A 19,256-nucleotide genomic window follows, 5' to 3' on the forward strand; every position below is an offset into this window, starting at 1 on the left:
TACTTACATCCTTTTATCCTACCCAAAGTCTAGAGTTCGGGAGTTTTTTTTTTCCAGCCAGCCATTAAAAAGAGTATCAACGTTTGAGAGCAAAGTAAAGGATACTCTTACGCAAAAGCTAACACTTGAAATTTAGGTTTATGCCGGTGCCTGTAGTCCCAGCTACTCCAGAGGCTGAGTAGGCAGATGGCTTGAGGCCAGGAGTTCAAGGTGGCCAGTGTGCTATGATCGCATCTGTGAATAATCACTGCACTCCAGCCTGGGCAATGTAGTGAGACCCTGTCTATTTAAAAAAAATTTAAAAGATAGATAGATTTTTTTTAAGTCAGAGATTTTTTTCATACCCAGAAATCAAGTGCAACTATTAAAATTTGAGACTCAGCAGATTCACATTTCTTTGGTTACTGCTATTTGCTGTAGATGGTCCATTTATTTTATGGACTTTTTCTGTGCTACTGTTAATTTGGAGTGATTTAACAAATCCCAACAAAATACATTTAAAATTATAATAGAATTATATGGTAACGTAAAAATTTCTTTAGATGTGTAAATTATTTGAAATTTTAAAGTATTAATATATTTTTCTTTAGAGACAAGCCTTGCAAAAACTTTCAAGTCAAAATGGAGGATACTTGAGCCTTCTCAAAGGAAGGCTAAGAATTCTGAATAATCTCTGAATTTAATTTCAGTGAATTAAATTATTTATAAATTAATTTTCTCAGTATTATCTTTGAGGCCTTAACTTCTGAAGGAAGTCTACTTGAGGGATGAACCTGTCATAGATTGTTTTGTGTTTATTCTACTCTCTAAGCCTTCTGAATTCTGAGTAAAAGCCGAAATTAGGGGGTACAACCGCCTGGCTAGCTCAGTCGGTATAGCATGAGTCTCTTAAAGTAGAGAGTTCTTTGTTCTTTAATTCTTACAGTAATAGAACTTCACCCTAGCATTAATTAAAATTGTTGTAATTTGACAGGAATATTTGAGTTAACAGACCATCAAAAGCATCCTGCTGGCACCATCCATGTTATATTGAAATGGAAATTTGTTTACCTTCCACCAAGTGGATCAATAACAACGGAAGACTTAGGAAATTTCATTCGCAGAGAAGAGCCAGAAGTTGTTCAAAGACTTCCTCCAGCGTCCTCTGTTAGTACACTAGTTGTAGTGAGTAACAGTGACTTTTAATTTTTTTAACAAGTATAAAATTTTGAATATAAAACTTAAGAACTAAGCCTGTGACCCCCACCAAAAAAAATTAATAGTAATAGCTAAAGTCTTATCTGAAATCTAATGGTCATCATACTCAGTCTGACATATTGGTTGGTTTGTCTTAGGCACCAAGACCTAAACCAAGACAACGTTTAACACCTGTAGATAAGAAGGTATCTTTCGTGGATATCATGCCACGTCAGAGTGATGTAAGTAGTCAACACTGAAAATAGTGATTTTTTCATAACAAATATTTGAAATAAATTATATAGGCATACTATTCCCTACCTAATTTAAATGGAAGCAGGTGAATAAAGTATGTCTTTTCCCATTAAAATGATCGCTTTGTGTTTTGGCACTATATGTAAGTGTTAACTGTTCAAATTTCTTATCTAAACCCTTTTTGGGGCCCTTACCTCTCTTTAGCTTCTGCCCCAATCCTCTGCTCCTATTTATTTAAAAAAAAAAAAGTCTTCAAAAGTTTTCTAAACTCTGTCTCCTTCACTTCACATTGTTTCTTGGACTCACTTCAGTCAAGCTTTCATCCTCATAAAACTACTCTTAACTAAGGTCTCAGTGACTTTCTCTCTGCCATATGCCATAGTCAATTCTCAGTGCCTATCTTAGTCTCCCAGGAGCATTTGACACGGTGGAATACGGGCCTCTCTTCTCTTGGCCTCTGGGACACCATACCTTCCTAGCTTTCCTCCAAGTTTACTATTATACTTCTCACGCTCCTTAACCATACGTTTAAATGTCGACGTGCCTCTGTAGTCAATCCTTAGACCTCTTCTCAATCCATATCTACATTAAGAGATCTCATACAGCCCCATGGCTTTAAAAAGCATCTATATACTGACACTTTCATATCTATAATCTTTAGTCTAGACCTCACTGCTGAATTTCATATTCATTTTCTTACTACCTATTTAATGTGCAATGAATGTTTAATAGGAATTTAAACTTAACATGTCAGAAACCAAACTCCTGATTATACCAACCCTCTTCCAAAATGTTTGCCTCTTTCACTGTTTCCCATTCTCTGTAAATGACATAATCACTCACTTGATTGCACAGGCATGAAATTTTGGAGGCGTCCTCTTGACTCCTCTTTTTGTCTCACCCCCACACCCAGGTCATCCACAAAAGGTGTCAGCTGTACTTTAAAAATGTCTACTGTATTCAGATTGTTACCATTCTCTTTGGTGGACTTTTTAGAAAATATATCTTCTTTGTAATTCGCATATAACTTACATAGTAAAGGACATAAATCATAAGCATAGAGCTCAATGGATTTTTAAATATGTATACACCTGTGTAACTACCACCCACCTCAAAATATTCTGTCTCTCCAGAGCTTAAAATAATACCTGGCACATTCAGAGCATTTAATATGTGTATGATAAATAATGAATTCAATAATTATAATTCAGTAAATGTTTTATCACTGGTATTTATGGAGTGCTTATTAACTCATTTAATCCTCACAACAACCCTATGTAGTTCATACTAGAATTATTCCCATTTAAAGATGGGGAAAGTGATGTTTAGAGAGGTTAAGTAACTTGCTCATGGCCAAAGTATTAGAACTGGGATTTGAACACAGCCTGATTCCTGAGTAAATGACCACTAACATTAAAAAGACACAAACATAGAGGTGTTTGTTGCAATGTTAGTCATAATACCTAAAAACTGTGAACTAGTTAAATGTCCAACAGCAGTAAAATGGTTCATTAAGCCATGGCACACCCATCAATATAATATTCTATTGTCATTTAAAATTATGTTTTCCAAGTTTCACATCAGGAGAAAATATTTATGTTCTGATATTAAATTTTTTAAAATGTAACAGGATATATTGTATTTATAATGCAGTTATTACTGTGTAACCAAAATTTTTATTTCCATCAAAAATTAGTTTTACAGAAATAGAAATCTAACAAGTTTAATAGATACCACCGTTGAGTACTAGATTTATATTGATTTATTTTATATTTATCTTTTACATTTCCTACATTGGCCATGTTTACTTTTAAAAATAGTAAAAGTCATAAGCTATATTTTAAAACTAAACATTAGTTTATTAACCCAGGAATAATAGCTAACTATAAATTCATATTTGATGAAATAAAAAGGTGACATTGATCACAAGGAATACATACCTATGCTAACATATGACATTTTTAAAATCACATGAGTAATTTATAATCATCACAGAAATATTAGAAAATACAAAGAAGAAGAAAAAAAACAGTGAAAATAAAAAGTTAATGTTCTAATGTTCCCAAATCTAAAACTCAGAGATACTGTTTGGATGAATTTCCTTTCATGCTTTTTCCCGTGGAAATATACACATACATACGTTTGCTTGCTCGTTTGTATTTTAATCAAACATAATACAACTATATATATTGTTCTGTAAGCAGCTTTTTTACTCAATACCATGTTATATATTCTCTGTAATGTTAATAAACACAGATCTACATCAAATTTTTTCATAGTAACACAGAACTCAGGTATTTGGATATAGCATATTTTGTTTAACTAATGCCCTATTGGACGTTTGCATTGCTCTTAGTTTTTTTTGCTATTGTAAACAGTGCTTCAATGAACTGAACTTGCAGTTCTTAAATTACATATATATTATATATATTTATATTTTAAAGAATATAAATACCATTTTATTGAAATTAAGTAAATTCAGTGTCATATGAGTATTATATTTGCTGCCAATTTTTATTAGTTCAATATGTATGTAATAGAATGATTTGGGATTTCGTAATAAATAAAAAATAACATATATGCATGTTTTCACGTTAATATAAGGAGACTTCTCCTCCTCCTGAAGATATGAAGGAAATTTCACCAGAGGTAGAGCATATACCAGAAATAGAAATTAATATGCCAATTGTTCCACCTGTTCCCGAGGTATGTGTTTGTGTTAAAATTATTTTGGAAGGTTTAATTTGGTTCTTAAAGACTTTGTCTTATAAGTTTTGACATGACTCAGGAAGTCATAGCATTTCTCCTATTTTTATATGTGACTTCCTTGGAATAGAAAGTCAAAAATATGACAAGGGTAACAGCTATAATTATACTGCTATTGGCAGGTAATATATGGATGTGTGAATTAAAGTCTTAATGTAAAATTCATTTTGAGATTAATACATTTTTTATTCTTAGTACATATTCAGATTTCCATTTATCTATATATTGTCATTTGTCTGTACAAATTGAAGTGGTTGTTTTCTGAGTCTCATACATATCACATATCTGTATATTTAAGTCTCAAATTTACATGCTTTATTATTCAATTGTTCCAGCAATAATGCTATAAAATGTGATCTAAGCAATAATAAATATGCCAGTGTGCTTTTATTTCTTCAGGTTTCACAAGAAAGCAGTGTAGATGAGGTAAAAGAAAATACTGAGAAAATGCAGCAAGGAAAAGATGATGTGTCTTTACTATCTGAAGGTCAGCTTGCAGAACAAAGCTTGACATCTTCTGAAGATGAAACAGAAATAACAGAGGACTTGGAACCAGAAGGTGACTTTCTTATTTAAAGTAACATTGTTTAGTTAACTCTGTGCTTTGTTTTGTCTGTTAGAGTGTGCATCATGGAACTCTTCATTTAATGGTAGCATCTACTTCACAATACCTGTTTCTTGACAGAAATGATAGAATATAGTTCCATCTGCTTAGTTGTAGTTAGGTGGAATTGTTGTATCTCTTCTTATTTCAACTTGGAGCTCCACAATAGAATACAAGTGTTGTTGCTGACCATGTTCCCAATTTATGTTTTTAACAGTTTTATTTTCTCTTTGAGTTCAGTATTATTGTCTGCGTTAGTGTAGAGGTCTTGACTTTTTAAAAATTGAAACCCAGCCAAAAATGACCACTTACTGTATTTTTAAAAATCTGGTAAAAGCAAACTAATCTGTAAGAATAGGAATGGGGAGGGGCAGAAAGGAAGAGGGGGCCTGAGGAGACTTTTTGAGGTGATGGACATGTTCACTATCTTAACTGTGGTGTTGGTTTCACAGAGTTACACTTACGGCAAAACATCTAATTTTAGCCAAGCATGGTGTTGCACGCCTGTAGTCTCAGCTACTTGGGAGGCTGAGAAGGGAAGATTACTTGAGCCCAGGACTTTGAGGCTACAGTGTGCTGTGATGGTGCCTGTGAATAGCCTCTGTACCCCAGCCTGGGTAACATAGCAAGACCCTGTCTCTAAAAATAATTAATGTGTGTGTGTGTGTGTGTGTGTGTGTGTGTGTGTGTCAAATTTTGCAGTTTGTCTGTAGCTTATTGTCTGTCAGTTTTATTTCAATAAAGCAATAAAAATGTTAAAACTCTAATAAAAATAGCATTGACTTACATAACGTTACTGGTCAGACTGTTAAAAAACATCTATTACCCTATGCTTCTCTTCTTAAAAATTTTTTCTTAAATTTCACAATAAACTGTATTTGTATTGGCATTTCCTTTGCTTCTACCAAAATTAACCTTGAAATTTTTAGTCTTTTTTTTTCCTAAAATGTAATGTATCTGTAAACAAATTTGCTACTAAAAAAGATCTAGATACAATTACCGTGTTTCTTAAGGTTATCTTATGGTGTGTGCTTGTTTCTCTTTATTTTACAAGGTATAAGTAGAATTGGTTTAACTTGTGTAAATGTTACCCTTTTATTTTTTAACAGTTGAAGAGGACATGTCAGCTTCTGACAGTGATGACTGTATTATTCCAGGTCCTATCTCCAAGAATATCAAACAGGTCAGTAACTTGATGCCAACTAGAAATGTTCTGAAATAAGGCTGCCTTTCATTCACAGTACATGTGCAGTCTTCATATATAAAAATCTTAAGGAAAACTGTTTCTGGAAAAACTTTAATGTTTATCATAATCTTAACCAAGTAGTCATCTAGTACAAGAAATTTTTATTTATGGTTTCATTATGTAATGGATTCTAACATACAAGTATTATTTTCACAAAGAGTGCCTTAAATCTGTACCTACAATAGTTATTTGCTTAAAACTAGCTGACTTCTTGACTCCTTTTCAAGACTAGCATACCAAGATGTGTTGAAACAGATTTGAACTTTAAAGAACTCAAAATGTGAGATGCCCTTTGAAACTATAGTAGTTTGCCTATGTGAATTCATAGACTACTCTTACCTAGACATATCCACTGATAATATGTTACAGTTATTTCATTTCTTCCAAAACAAATGAAGGCTTCTTAGAAAGCAATTAATCTTGCACTGGTATACTTTGCTTTTCTTGTAGCACATGGCTGAAAAGTAGTATGTAAATTGAAATTTTGAGAAGAGAATTATATTTTTTAAAATATTTATGGGAGGTATACTATTTACCAGAGCATTTTTTTTATTGTAAGAGGGAAAAAGTTTTTATAAAGTAAATGTGAGTAAAAAGCTCTAGCTTTTTCTGTGCATCTACATTAATTTTTCTAGTGATTAATTATACTTCTTTTGTAGAATTTTTACTTTATTGATAAGAATTGGAATATTTCTTTTAACTCTTCCTTCACACATTCTTAGCTTAGTCTCTCTTTAAAACAAAACCACAGACCAGACACAGTGCTTCACACCTGTAATGCCAACACTGGGAAGCCAAGGCGGGAGGATCACATGAGCCCAGGAGTTCAAGGCTGCAGTGAGCTGTGACTGCACCACTGCACTGCAGTCTGGGCGACAGAGTGAGATTCTGTCTCTAAAAAAATAAAGAAATAAAAAAAAACAGTAGAACAGAACATTTCAGTTGTTGTCACAGATTCCTCCATGAAATCGAGATATCCACTGTTTCTGTGCATAATAAATACAAATAGAACATTTTATCTGTCCAAAGTGTTATCATTATTATTATATATTTATTGATTATAATAACAGCATCTAATGTATGAAAACTCCTACTTAGACCTGCAATAGAACCATGTGTATGTTGGCAACATTGCTAGCATCTCAGTGAAGTGAGTACATTGCTCTTAACTAAGGTATAATAAACTTTAACAAAGAAATTTAGCAAAAGAAATAACTATTTCTCTAAAATATTCACATAATTCTGACATACATATATTTTTTCTTTGTAATAAACTGGATTTTTTTTTCTCATTACTTAAGGGAAAATAATTTGTGTTACTTTGCTACAGCCTGATACGGTCTTCACTACCATTCCAAAATTTGATTTCCTATAATGGTTTCAGATGCTATCTCAAATGTGAACATCATTTAAAGCAAGCAATTCTTCATGCTTCAGCTCCCATGGGCTTCAAAAAATTCTATTTTCAGCAGCAGTCACTGACCAGCATCCTATGTTTTCTTAGTTTGTTTTGTGTTATTATAAAGGTATACCTGAGGCTGGGTAATTTACAAAGAAAAGTAGTTTATTTGGCTCACAGTTCTGCAGGCTGTTCAAGAAGCATGGCACTGGCATCTGCATTTGGTGAGGGCCTCAAGCTGTTTCCAATCAGGGCATAAGGATAAGGGCAGCCAGAGCATGTGTAGATCACATGGCAAGAGAGGAAGCAGGAAAGAGAGAGGTAAGAGTTGCCAGGTTCTTTTTAACAATCAGCTGTCAAGGGAACTAACAGAGTGAGGGCATTAATCTATTCATGTGGAATTTGCTCCCTAATTCTAAACACTTCAGAACAGTTATATAATATTGTTATCTAATCTACAGTTTTCATTAGAATTTTGTCAGTTGTCCTAGTAATATCATTTATAGCATCTTATTCATATGGTCCAAGATCCAATCCAGATCACACATTGCATTTCGTTTTCAGGCCTCTTTAGCCTCCATTAATCTGTAATGGTTCTTCAGGCTTTCTTGTAGTCTTTTATAACAGTGACACTCCTTAATACAGGCCATGTACGTTGTAACATATTCTTCACTGGATTTGTCTGGTGTTTCCTCAAGATCAGATTCCAGTTATGCATTTTGGTAGGAATACAGAAGCGATACTAGGTCCTCTTCATTGCGTCATATCAGGAGGCAGAAAATGTCATTTTGCCTAATTATTGATGGTGTTAACTTTGGTTGTAATATTGTTTCATAAATCCTTTTGTAAGCTTAAAAGTACTTGTGGTTCATTAGTTTTTTCTTTTGTCTTCTCTTTAAGAACTGCTTCTGGTAAAAATCTCAGAACAGTGAAACATAGCTTTCATAGGAAGGAATGTATTACTGAATGCCTGTTATGTGCTAAGTACATCCTATGTTAATATTTCCTCACAACAATTATTCATTTATTAGCATCCATTGTGTGTCAGGCAGGCATACAAGAAGCAGTTCCTTCCCTCGAAGAATTCGTAGTCTGTAGGGGAAACACAATTAAAATGTATAGTGGTCTGCACCAGGAGAATGGAATGCATGGGGTGCTATGGGAGCATTCAGAAGGGGTCCCTAAGACAACCTGAGGGGCCTTCCCTTCATCAAGGATGACTTCCTAGAGTCAGTAAAGCTGGAGCCAGTGTTGAAGATGATTAGGAGTTCATGAAAAGGGTGAGAAAATCATAGGCCAAAGGAATGAAAAGCGTGAGAATCTTAGAGAACATAGTGCATGGCTTCTTCTGGAATTCAGAATGGTTTCCGGGTGGGCCAAGCCATTATGGTATGCTTAGGGAGCCCAGGAGAATAGGCTGAAAAGGTAGGCATAATCCAGAGCATTGAGGCCTCTGAGATTTTTAAGGAATGAGGATAGAAGATCACTCATTCATTAAACAGATATATATGTAGTGAACATTTGTTGTGTTCCTAGCCTTGTTCTAGGGACTGGGAATAGATCCACGAATACAAAAAATTAAGCTCCTGATCTTAAGGAGTTTACATGCTTAGATCACATTTTGAAAGATCATGCTGTCAATAATGTAAAAAATAGATTAGAGGCACAAACTAGTTAAAAAGGAATTAGATAACCCTACTCTATAGTTATCCCCACTTTTTAAAAAATTGCCTCTATTTTATAATGTCACAAAATTAGCTCTAGAAGTAGTGTCCTAGATACGTATCATTTATGCCAGTTACAGTGTGAATTCGAATTATCTGATACACTGTGTAAGCAATTTAAGATCATTCAGTTTCTGTTCTTCATGTTACAGAATCTGACAGTTCATAGTTATTTCCTAGAAACGTTGATCCTTAGAAGGAATCTAACAGATTTCCCAGTACTTCTACATATTACGTGGTTATTTCTGTTTTCTTCATGTCTGTGATGTATAATTAATCATAGATTACTTCATTTTGTTTCATTTCATTTACAACATTTATGAGCTTCACTTTGTCAGTATGAAATGCTTGTCCCCTCCTTTCCTTTCCAAAGTGGCGTAATTAGTGTTAGCATCTTTTTTAACAGGCTACACAAAGTTTAGTGGCTGGATTAAATCAAGTCATTAACATAATGTGCCACACAATTTGCCCCTATCTCTCTTCGTTTCCCGGACATCAAAGTGCCACATAGCGCAAGTGTAATTGGGCCTTGCTGGCCTGTCAGATTCCGTCAGCCTGACAACTGCTGCTTTTACTAAAAAGCTTCTAGGCATGATAATTAATGGTGAGGGTGGGGGGACAGAAGTCTGAGAAATGTAAAACTTTGGACATTTCTCTATGAATATTTTATTTGAATAATCAGAAGTTAACAGTATAAATTTGATGTATAATACATTGATTAAAAGCCTTGTTTCAGGTCCTCAAAATAGACATCAAAACTGAACATTTGCATCTGCCATGGCATTAAAAAAATTAACAATCTGTCTTTTGCATTATTTCTAATTTTATTCAATACTGCAGCTTTCATTTTTCACAACAAAATGTATCGCCATGAACTCACAGCTGTCTTAAAACGTGCCCACAGGTGAGAATGGGAAATTACAGACTGAAAGAGCAATGGACTCTTCTGCGCAGTGCATATTTACATCGTTCTCTTTCTCTGTTCCTACTCCTAGCAGTTTTGTAAAAACTGCCATATTCAATTGGACTAAATTGCAATTCTACCTGGAAACTAGGTTCCCTGAACAATGAGCTGGCATTCCCAGGTGATTACAATAACGATGTTCAGCAAAATATGTTTAAAACTTTGAAAGGCACAATGCAAAAAGCAATTCACTAGCGTTAGAATTCACATATGAAAAATTATTAAATCACTTAGGAATCAAATATGATATCAGTGGATAAAATAAGCCACTCTCAGTGTTTTACATGTGAGGGCTTAAGCTAGATAGAAAGTAGGTTTTAAAATATATTTTACTTGGCTGAGCACAGTGGCTCACACCTGTAATCCCAGCACTTTGGGAGGGTGAGTTGGGCAGATTACTTGAGGTCAGGAGTTCCAGACCAGCCCGACCCACATGGTGAATCCCTGTCTCTACTAAAAATACAAAAATTAGCAGGGTGTATTGGCAGGCACCTGTTATTCCAGCTACTCGAGAGGTGAGGCAGGAGAATCCTTGAGCCTGGGAGGCGGAGGTTGCAGTGAGCCGAGATCGCACCATGGCACTCCCGCCTGGGCAACAGAGCAAGACTCTGTCTCAAAAATAAATAAATAAAAATAAAATATATTTTATGTAAAACCAGAAATGTTGACATACTCTCCTGGTAGAAATTGCTTTTAAAACTATTTTTTGTGCTTTGCAATTTAACTAACTCTTACTAACATACCATCAACATTTTTCCATGACAGCATACTCTATTTCTTTCAACATACCCATAATATTTCATTATATGGCTATACTATATTTATTTAAATAAGCCCCTTTTGATGGACCCTTAAGTTTCTATCATTTTTTGCTAATATAAATATTTCTGCTTAAAATGAACATTGTTATATATAACAATGTTTGAAAATTCATGTTTTCTCCTATTTGACACTATCCATTAGCCAAACTAATGGATAAATTATGCCCCAGTGATGATTTCATTTAAAAAGAAATAAATGGGGCCAGATGTGGTGGCTGACACCTGTAATCCTAACACTTTAGGAAGTCCAAGGCAAGAGGATTGTTTCAGGACAGGAGTTCAGGACCAGCCTGGGTAATGTAGCAAGATCCCCATCTCTACAAAAACAACTTCTTTACATTAGCCAAGCCTGGTGACACATGCCTGTAGTTCTAGCTACTCTGAAGGCTGAGGTTAGAGGATCACTTGAGCCCAGGAGTTCAGGGCTGCAGTGAGCTGTGATCATACCACTGCACTGCAACCTGTGACAGAGGAGAACCTGTCTCACACACACACACACACACACAAAAGAAAAACAAAAAGGTCTCTACATATATTTTTATTTGTGCGTACAGACATGACCTTTAGCTTTATGTAAGCAAAGAAAATGTCTGGGAAGATGCACATCAGACAGCGTTAGCAGTGAATATCTCTAGGGCAGGAGTCAGCAAACAATGACCCATGTGCCAAATCCAGCCCTCTACTGTTATTGAAACCCAGCCATTCATTCGTTTACATATTACCTATTGCTGCTTTCACTCTACAAGGGCAAAGTTGAATACCATATAGCTTGCAATGCCAAAAACATTTGTATTCATCCTTTTACAGAAAAAAAAAATTGCCAACTCCTGAGTTAGGTGGTAGAATGAAACAAGGAACTTCTATATTTGACATTTGGTCATTTATATTGTTGGATTATTTTTAATGGTGAGCTTGGATTGACTCAAAAAAGGAAGTAGTTAGCTAATTCTGTACTAAAATGTTGAATAATAGCAAAATAACAGTTTAACATGAATATTGTGGAAGCTTTTCTATAAAGATGTTAGAAGTCTCCATCGGTGGAAGATTAATCTTTTTTGGTTTAGAGCAATATTTCTCAAAGTATGATCCCCAGAGTTCAACATCAGCATCTGCATCACCTGAGAATTTGTAAGAGATGCAAATCCTTGGCCCCACCGGAGACCTAATGAATTAGAAGTTCTATGGAGTCCACCAATCTGTGTTTTATCAAATGATTCTGGGGTATGCTAAAGTGCAAGAACCATAGCTTTAGAAAAAAGCAGTACTTTTCACCCTTGGCTGCACATTAGAATCATCTGGGGAGCATTGTTAAATGCCAGGGCGCAGGCTCAACCTGGATAAATTAAGTCAGAATTTTGTTTATAGCTCCCCTGGTGATTCTAATGTGCAGCCAAAATCGAGAGCCACCATACTACAACATCTGTTCTCAATGATGGTGAAAGGAGAGTAGCAGATCAAAATCACCTGAAATTGAGGGTGATTTTTAAAATTCTCCTTGCTTCACATTGCTGCCATAGTAAACCACAGTTAATGATGGAAATGTGTCATGTCCCTCAGGTTTGTATCTATTTATACACACACACACACCATTTTTATGGTGATAAAATAATACCAATTTATAATTATTGGCATAATTATATTGAGATTAATTTGATATTAGGGTAAGAAAAAATAATCCAAGTCACTGCATAGACATAGTAATTTATAGGGTATATAAGGACACCGTGACAATGTTCTAAAAGTAAGCATTCTTAAAGCTAGCACTGTTTTGATCCCCATCACTGAAGTTTGCAACATTTACCTTATTTGTTTAATATAGTACATTTTAACAGAACATGTTAGAAAAGATAGATTACTGCCACTGATGACAACTGGGTGGTTTTCTTTTGTTTGTTAAAAACCTTATTGCCTTAACAGTTTGAGATTCTGGAGACATCACCTTTCTATGTATTTATTTCCCCTAAAAAGTTATTGTTTAAAACAATCAAAATGCTTTAACCAGAACTCGTATGAAGAGTGGATTTGATGCACAATGTAAGAGGAAGCTTTGGAGCCTAGTGTGAGGGACTCAAGGAGACTTTTTTGAGTCTTTGAGATGATGTCTCTACCCATGCCCAGGCTGAAGAAGGGAACTTGTAAGAATCACCATTAATTAATATGCATTCCTACCCTACTTACATATGGCTCTGTCAATACCAGTGGTTAAGTCTGATTGTTTTAACCAACTGTTTTGAGCTTGTCTTAGAGCTCACCCCAATTAAAATTTGTACTCTTCAAGAGCATTGATGTAGATCTTGGCCTTGTAGTTCCATTTTGTCTCTGTTGTTTTGTTACAAAGTAACAAGTTCTACATACTGTGGCTCCTACAGGTAGGCTTTATTTCCATCTATGTACACACACACACACACACACATATACAGTATTTTTATAAATATAAAATACATAAAATACTCCAATTTATAGTTATCTGGAGATTAATTTGATAATCCTTTATGGTTGAAATTCTCTTACCTATTGCCCAGCAATTCTGCTCCTAAGGGAATCATGCATGTATACAAGAAAACATAAAAGGATATTCAATGCAACATTGTTTGTAATAGCAAAAAAATTTTAAACAATGTAATTGTTCATCAGCAGGTAAATAAATGTACTGTAGATTATATATGCAATATAAATAGGATTCTATACAACAGTTAATATGAATAAGTTGGATTTGAAAAATAAATATGAATAAATCTCAAAAATATAGTACTGAGTATAAAAAAACAGAAATTGCAGAATGATTAGTAAGAGTGTGATACCACTAATATAAAACCAAAAAACAGAAAACAATACTGTATGTTGTTTATAGATATACACATATGTAGTAGGAAATATAAAGGCATGTTTGGGAATGATACAACCAACTTCAAGATAGTGGTAACCGTGGGGGAATGAGGAAGGGAGGGGAAGCGATTTGGCAGCTGGTAGCTTTACCTGTATCTGAAATATTTTATTTCTTCAACAACAATAAAAAGACTTAAATCAGTTATAGAAAAATGGTAACATCTGTTTGAGATGGCTGACTACTTGAATATGCCAAATTATTTTCTCTACTTTCTCATGTTTGAAATGTTTTATAATAAAAAGTTAAAGAAATGCCTATTCATTGCAGAAACTTGGAATGCAATTAAGCTCACCCGTAATCTCACCATAACTAGATTTAAATATAACTGACTGAAACAAGTTGCAAGACCTTTATCATAGGCCATTCTCAATTATGCAGTACTGTTTTTAAGGGTTGTCAGGTTGAATTAGTTTTCAGAAGCCCAACAATTCAACTCCAGGGTGGCTGCTGTGAGGGCTGAAACCAGAGGAAGAATTCCGCACAATCCTGTGAAGTAGGACGTGAAAATTTTAAGCATGCCGATAATAAGCCTAAGTAAACACTTTAGATCACATAGAAAAATATGATCCAAAATATGAATTATCATCAGTCAGGAAGCAATAGTGGAATTGAGCCAAAATCACAAGAGCTATAATTTATTTTTTTAGAGTAATATAAGCTGTCATCACATTTCTAGATCATTTAATCACATAATATATAGTGTCCATCTATACAGACAACTAAAAATAAGTTGCATGCAGTTCTTATTTGAATGACTTCTGTTCACCACAATAAAAATTTTTTTTTTTTTTTTTTTTTCCGAGAGACATGGTATCACTCTGTCACCCAGGGTGGAGTGCAGTAGCGCAGTCTCGGCTCACAGAAACCTCTGCCTCCCATGTTCAAGAGATTCTCGTGCCTCAGCCTCCGAGTAGCTGGGATTACAGGCACACACCACCACACCTGACTAATTTTTGTATTTTTAGTAGAGATGGAGTTTCACCATGTTGACCAGGCTGGTCTTAAACTCATGGGCTCGAGTGATCCACTTGCCTCGGCCTCCCAAAGTGTTGGGATTATAAGCGTGAGCCACCACAGCCAGCGCACAATCAAAATTTACAAATGTTCTTTTTACATGCTGATACTGACATCTTGCTGACTGACGACGCTAATAGGGTAATTGGTGAACAAGAAAAAGAGAACTGAGAAGAAGCATCTTACCTGGTAACAAAAGTTCATACATATAGAGGGGAAACAAAACAGGAAAAGTCTAAAGCCTATGCTGTCTGGCCAATTTCCTGTATCAAAGGATGCTGATAGCCTGCAGAGGAATGACCCGTTATGTTGCTCTAGTAATTCTGAACAACCATTATTATTCATCTCTTTAAAAGCCTTTGCTTCAATTACTGTCATTTGAATCAGTATATTATTTAGGACCTCTTCCAATTCACCTGAGTGAAACTTTTCCCCATTTTCTTATGATGAAAAATTTCAAACATGCAGAAAAGTAGAAATAATAGTACCCTACCACTTAGATTCAACAATATTCAGCTGTCTTGCGATAGTCTTATTTCATTAAAATCTAGGAGAGCAAGAGTTCTATATATTTGTCAGCAGTTAATAATAACCACTCCCCAAAACATAGAGGCACATAATATCCTTCTTTTTTTAGGTGGAGTCTCACTCTGTCGCCCAGGCTGGAGTGCAGTGGCACGATCTCAGCTCACTGCAACATCCACCTCCCAGGTTCAAGTGATTCTCCTGCCTCAGCCTCCCAAGTACCAGGCGCGTGCCCCCATGCCCAGCTGATTTTTTGTATTTTTAATAGAGACGGGGTTTCACCGTGTTAGCCAGGATGGTCTTAATGTCCTGACTTCGTGATCTGCCTGCCTTGGCCTCCCAAAGTGCTGGGACTATAGGCATGAGCCACCGCGCCCAGCCGTAATAAATATTTTTTAAATAAGAAGGCAATAATACCTGCAGCTTCACATAGTTCTGGCAATAAATAAAATATATTCTAGGCTGGGCACTGTGACTCACACCTGTGATCCTGGCACTTTGAGTGGTCCAGGTGGGAGGATTGCTTCAGGCCAGGAGTTTGAGACCAGTCCAGACAACATAGTGAAACCCCATCTCTACAAAAAAAAAATTAAAAATGATCTGGGTATGTTGACTTGCTCCTCTAGTCCCAGCTACTCAGGGGGCTGAGATGGGAGGATCACTCGAGCTTGGGAGATTGAGACTGCAGTGAGTCGTCATCTTGCCACTGAACTTCAGCCTGGACAACAAAGCAAGACCCTGAAGAAAAATAAAAGATATTCTGAATATATAAAAGATATATAGTCTCCACTATTTCATTAAATATTTATTGAGAGCCTATGTTGGGGAGGATGTGAAGTAGCAAAAAATGAGTAAGATGTTGGTCCTGCCCTCCTGAAACCCAGAGTCTATAGAGAGAGGCAGATATGTGAACGGTTCCATGTAGTACAATGTGATGGAGAAGGGCAGTGAGGGCCCAGAGGAGGAAACAACCAACTCGTTCCTGGAGATCAGTATTACTGCCATAAAGGAGAGGATGTGTGGTTCAGGGCCTCACAGGAGTAGAATTTTGATGGAAAAGATTTCACACAATAAATAACAGATGCAAAAACTGAGCAATATAAAATAGCACACCGCAAGTTTAAAGGAGTGGCTAGAGTGTAAGGCAATAGGAAGATTTTTCAGACGGAAAGATGATATTTGATTGGTTCTGCTACAATAAGGAGAATGGTTGGGACTGCAGACCAGAGATTAGAGATGAGTGCCTCACCTGTCTCTGTCATGAGAGTAGATCCACTTGTTTATTGTGTACTACATAATGCAGTGAGCAATCTAATAGTCCCTACCGTCACTGAGCTTACAGTCTCATAACGCTCATCAATCGGCTACCAGTTCGCTCTCAAATCTCTTATGTCAGATCCTTCTATTTTCTCCCTCCTTGTTCTGTCAGATTTCTACCTTCTAATAACTAGGAAGCTATTGTATTAGTTACCCCCATGGGAACTTAGCATGTTCTCTTGAGATAAAAAATAGAAAAGAAACAGCATCGTATTTTTCTTTATATCCCCAACAGTTAAAACAGTGTCTGAAATAGCATATGCTTTCAACAATTCAGTAAATCATTGATTTTTTTTTTTTTTTTTTTTTTTTTTTTGAGACAGGGTCTCACTCTGTGACCCAGGCTAGAGTGCATAGAGTGCAGTGGCTCGATCATGGCTCACTACAGCCTCAACCTCTCAGGCTCAAGCAATCCTCCCATCTCAGCCTCCCAGGTAGCTGGGACCACAGGCACATGCCACTCCAAGGCCTGGCCAGTTTGTGTGTGTGTGTGTGTGTGTCTGTGTGTGTGTGTGTGTGTGTGTGTGTGGTTTTTGTTTTGTTTTTTGGAGAGACGTGTTTTTGACGTATTGCTCAGGCTGGTTTCCAACTCCTGGGCTCCTGGGCTGAAATGATCTGCCCCCCTCAGCCTCCCAAAATGCTGGGATTTATAAGCATGAGCCACTGCACCTGGCCAATTGTGGAGATATTTAGAAAGTATAATGAGCAGGAATGGGTGATCTTTAGGATATAGTGAGTGTGAGAAAAATGGAAAGGCAAGGATGCTGCTATGTCTCCTGGTTGTAGGGGACTAGGTGGATGGTGATGTCATCAGTTGAGGTAGGAAATAACACAGGATGAATAGGATTGGGGGAGAGGAGCAAGAATGAGTTCATATCTGACATGTTGAGATAAAGTTTTCTTTTTTTTTTTTTTTTTTTTTTTTTTTTTTTGAGACAGAGTCTCGCACTGTCGCCCAGGCTGGAGTGCAGTGGCGCAATCTCAGCTCAAGGCAACTTCTGCCTCCTGGGTTCCAGCGATTCTCCTGCCTCAGCCTCCCAAGTAGCTGGGACTACAGGCACCCACCACCACTCCCAGCTAATTTTTTGTAATTTTAGTAGAAACGGGGTTTCACTATGTTGGCCAGGCTGGTCTCAAAACTCCTGACCTCGTGATCTGCCCGCCTCAGCCTCCCAAAGTGCTGGGATTACAGGCATGAGACACTGCGCCTGGCCAGTCTTCAGATCTTTATACAAAATCTGGTTGAACTTTTTAATCAGAGGGGCTTGAACACAACTAGAATTGTTCCAGTGCTGAAAAATAAATTGTCTAGCTTCGTTTGTCAAAATTTATGTTTGGAAAAATTCTTTATTTAGCGCTTACTTTCTCAGGTAAAAGCTGCTTAAAATTTACCCCTTTTTGGATTTATTCCAAGTTGATTCATGTAGCATTAAATGAATGAAGAAACAGTAACTGATCATTTCTGCCAGGTGTATTGGTCAGAGAATTAAAAAGGACATTTGATCGAAGTAATGGCGGTAATGTAGAGACACACAAATAAATATAAAAAATTGACCAGACATAAGATGGACATCATGAAAAGAATTTTAAAGTTCTTGACTTTTTTGATAATACAGTGAGTTTTCTTTTTTGTTGTTTTGGTGTTTGGGGTTTTGTTATTTTGTTTTTGTGTTTTGGCTGGGATCCAAGTGAATACTTTTATCTAGGATTGTATTTTAAACTTCAAAGAGTTGCATGTAGTCTTATTTGACAGCCTAAATTGGTTCTTACAATAATGCAAGTTTTCATATGGGGATTGTATAGCTAATATATTATTAATAAAATAACCACTTAGATAAATTTGATTCCCCTGCTATTTACAAGTTCGTTTACTTCTTTATTAGGTTCTGTGATAAACAATTTTGAATTCCTATTTTCACAGAGTAGAAATAAGTATGTATACCACTTTTTTCTTTTTGTAGCTAGTTTTCTTTAATTCTTTTGTGCAGAAACATAAATGTTTTATAAGATGTTATTGCTATAATAATTCTAAGTTTGTCAAATTCCAACTTATGTAGAAGAATTAACTATACAGTATGCTGCACTTAGACCAGAATTATCAAATATATGTATTACAGTATTTTCACAACCGTAATACATTTTAAGAAAAAATATATCATTTAAAATATTTTCTTTACCATGTAGTCTTCAACGAGCAGAGAAGGGGTTTTCTGAAGTGAGATTAGACAATAGAGCCAACTTCATTTTTTATGCACGTGAACGGAGAGGGCTTGAGGTTATTAGTTGAAACCGAGTAACCTTTCCAGGCTTTCATCTCTTTCTTTTCAAATTTGAATATGAAAAGCATATTCAAGTCAAAGACCATCACTTTAATGACATTTGGCAGTCATTTGATTTATTAGGTTTTAGAAAAAATTTTCCTTTAAATATTTCATCATACTATGCTAATCCTAGTAATATTGCCAGCTGCAGCCTTGTACCTGTATTAGTGGAGACAGAATGGTGTGGAATTTTCTCTGTCATCCTAGTAAAATTTCCATGAATCTACTGAATAATAA

General features: G+C 35.8%; 2 protein-coding genes across 7 annotated transcripts in view; one reads left to right on the forward strand and one right to left on the reverse strand.

Moving 5' to 3' along the window:
• The window catches only part of FTO (FTO alpha-ketoglutarate dependent dioxygenase), a 674,514-nt gene that overhangs the window by 476,972 nt on the left and 178,286 nt on the right, over positions 1 to 19,256 (reverse strand). The window lies entirely within an intron of this gene.
• RPGRIP1L (RPGRIP1 like) overlaps positions 1 to 19,256 on the forward strand; it is a 104,697-nt gene that overhangs the window by 64,882 nt on the left and 20,559 nt on the right. For 5 of the 6 annotated variants that reach the window (XM_050774881.1, XM_050774884.1, XM_050774885.1 and 2 more), the window contains exons 18-22: positions 974 to 1,164; positions 1,335 to 1,418; positions 4,036 to 4,137; positions 4,597 to 4,756; positions 5,911 to 5,984. In XM_050774881.1, the coding sequence (XP_050630838.1) occupies positions 974 to 1,164; positions 1,335 to 1,418; positions 4,036 to 4,137; positions 4,597 to 4,756; positions 5,911 to 5,984 (611 nt within the window). The remainder of the gene's footprint in view (positions 1 to 973; positions 1,165 to 1,334; positions 1,419 to 4,035; positions 4,138 to 4,596; positions 4,757 to 5,910; positions 5,985 to 19,256) is intronic. The other variant, XM_050774882.1, reaches the window with a different exon arrangement.

This window comes from Macaca thibetana, chromosome 20, assembly GCF_024542745.1.
Source record: "Macaca thibetana thibetana isolate TM-01 chromosome 20, ASM2454274v1, whole genome shotgun sequence".
Taxonomy (NCBI): domain Eukaryota; kingdom Metazoa; phylum Chordata; class Mammalia; order Primates; family Cercopithecidae; genus Macaca; species Macaca thibetana.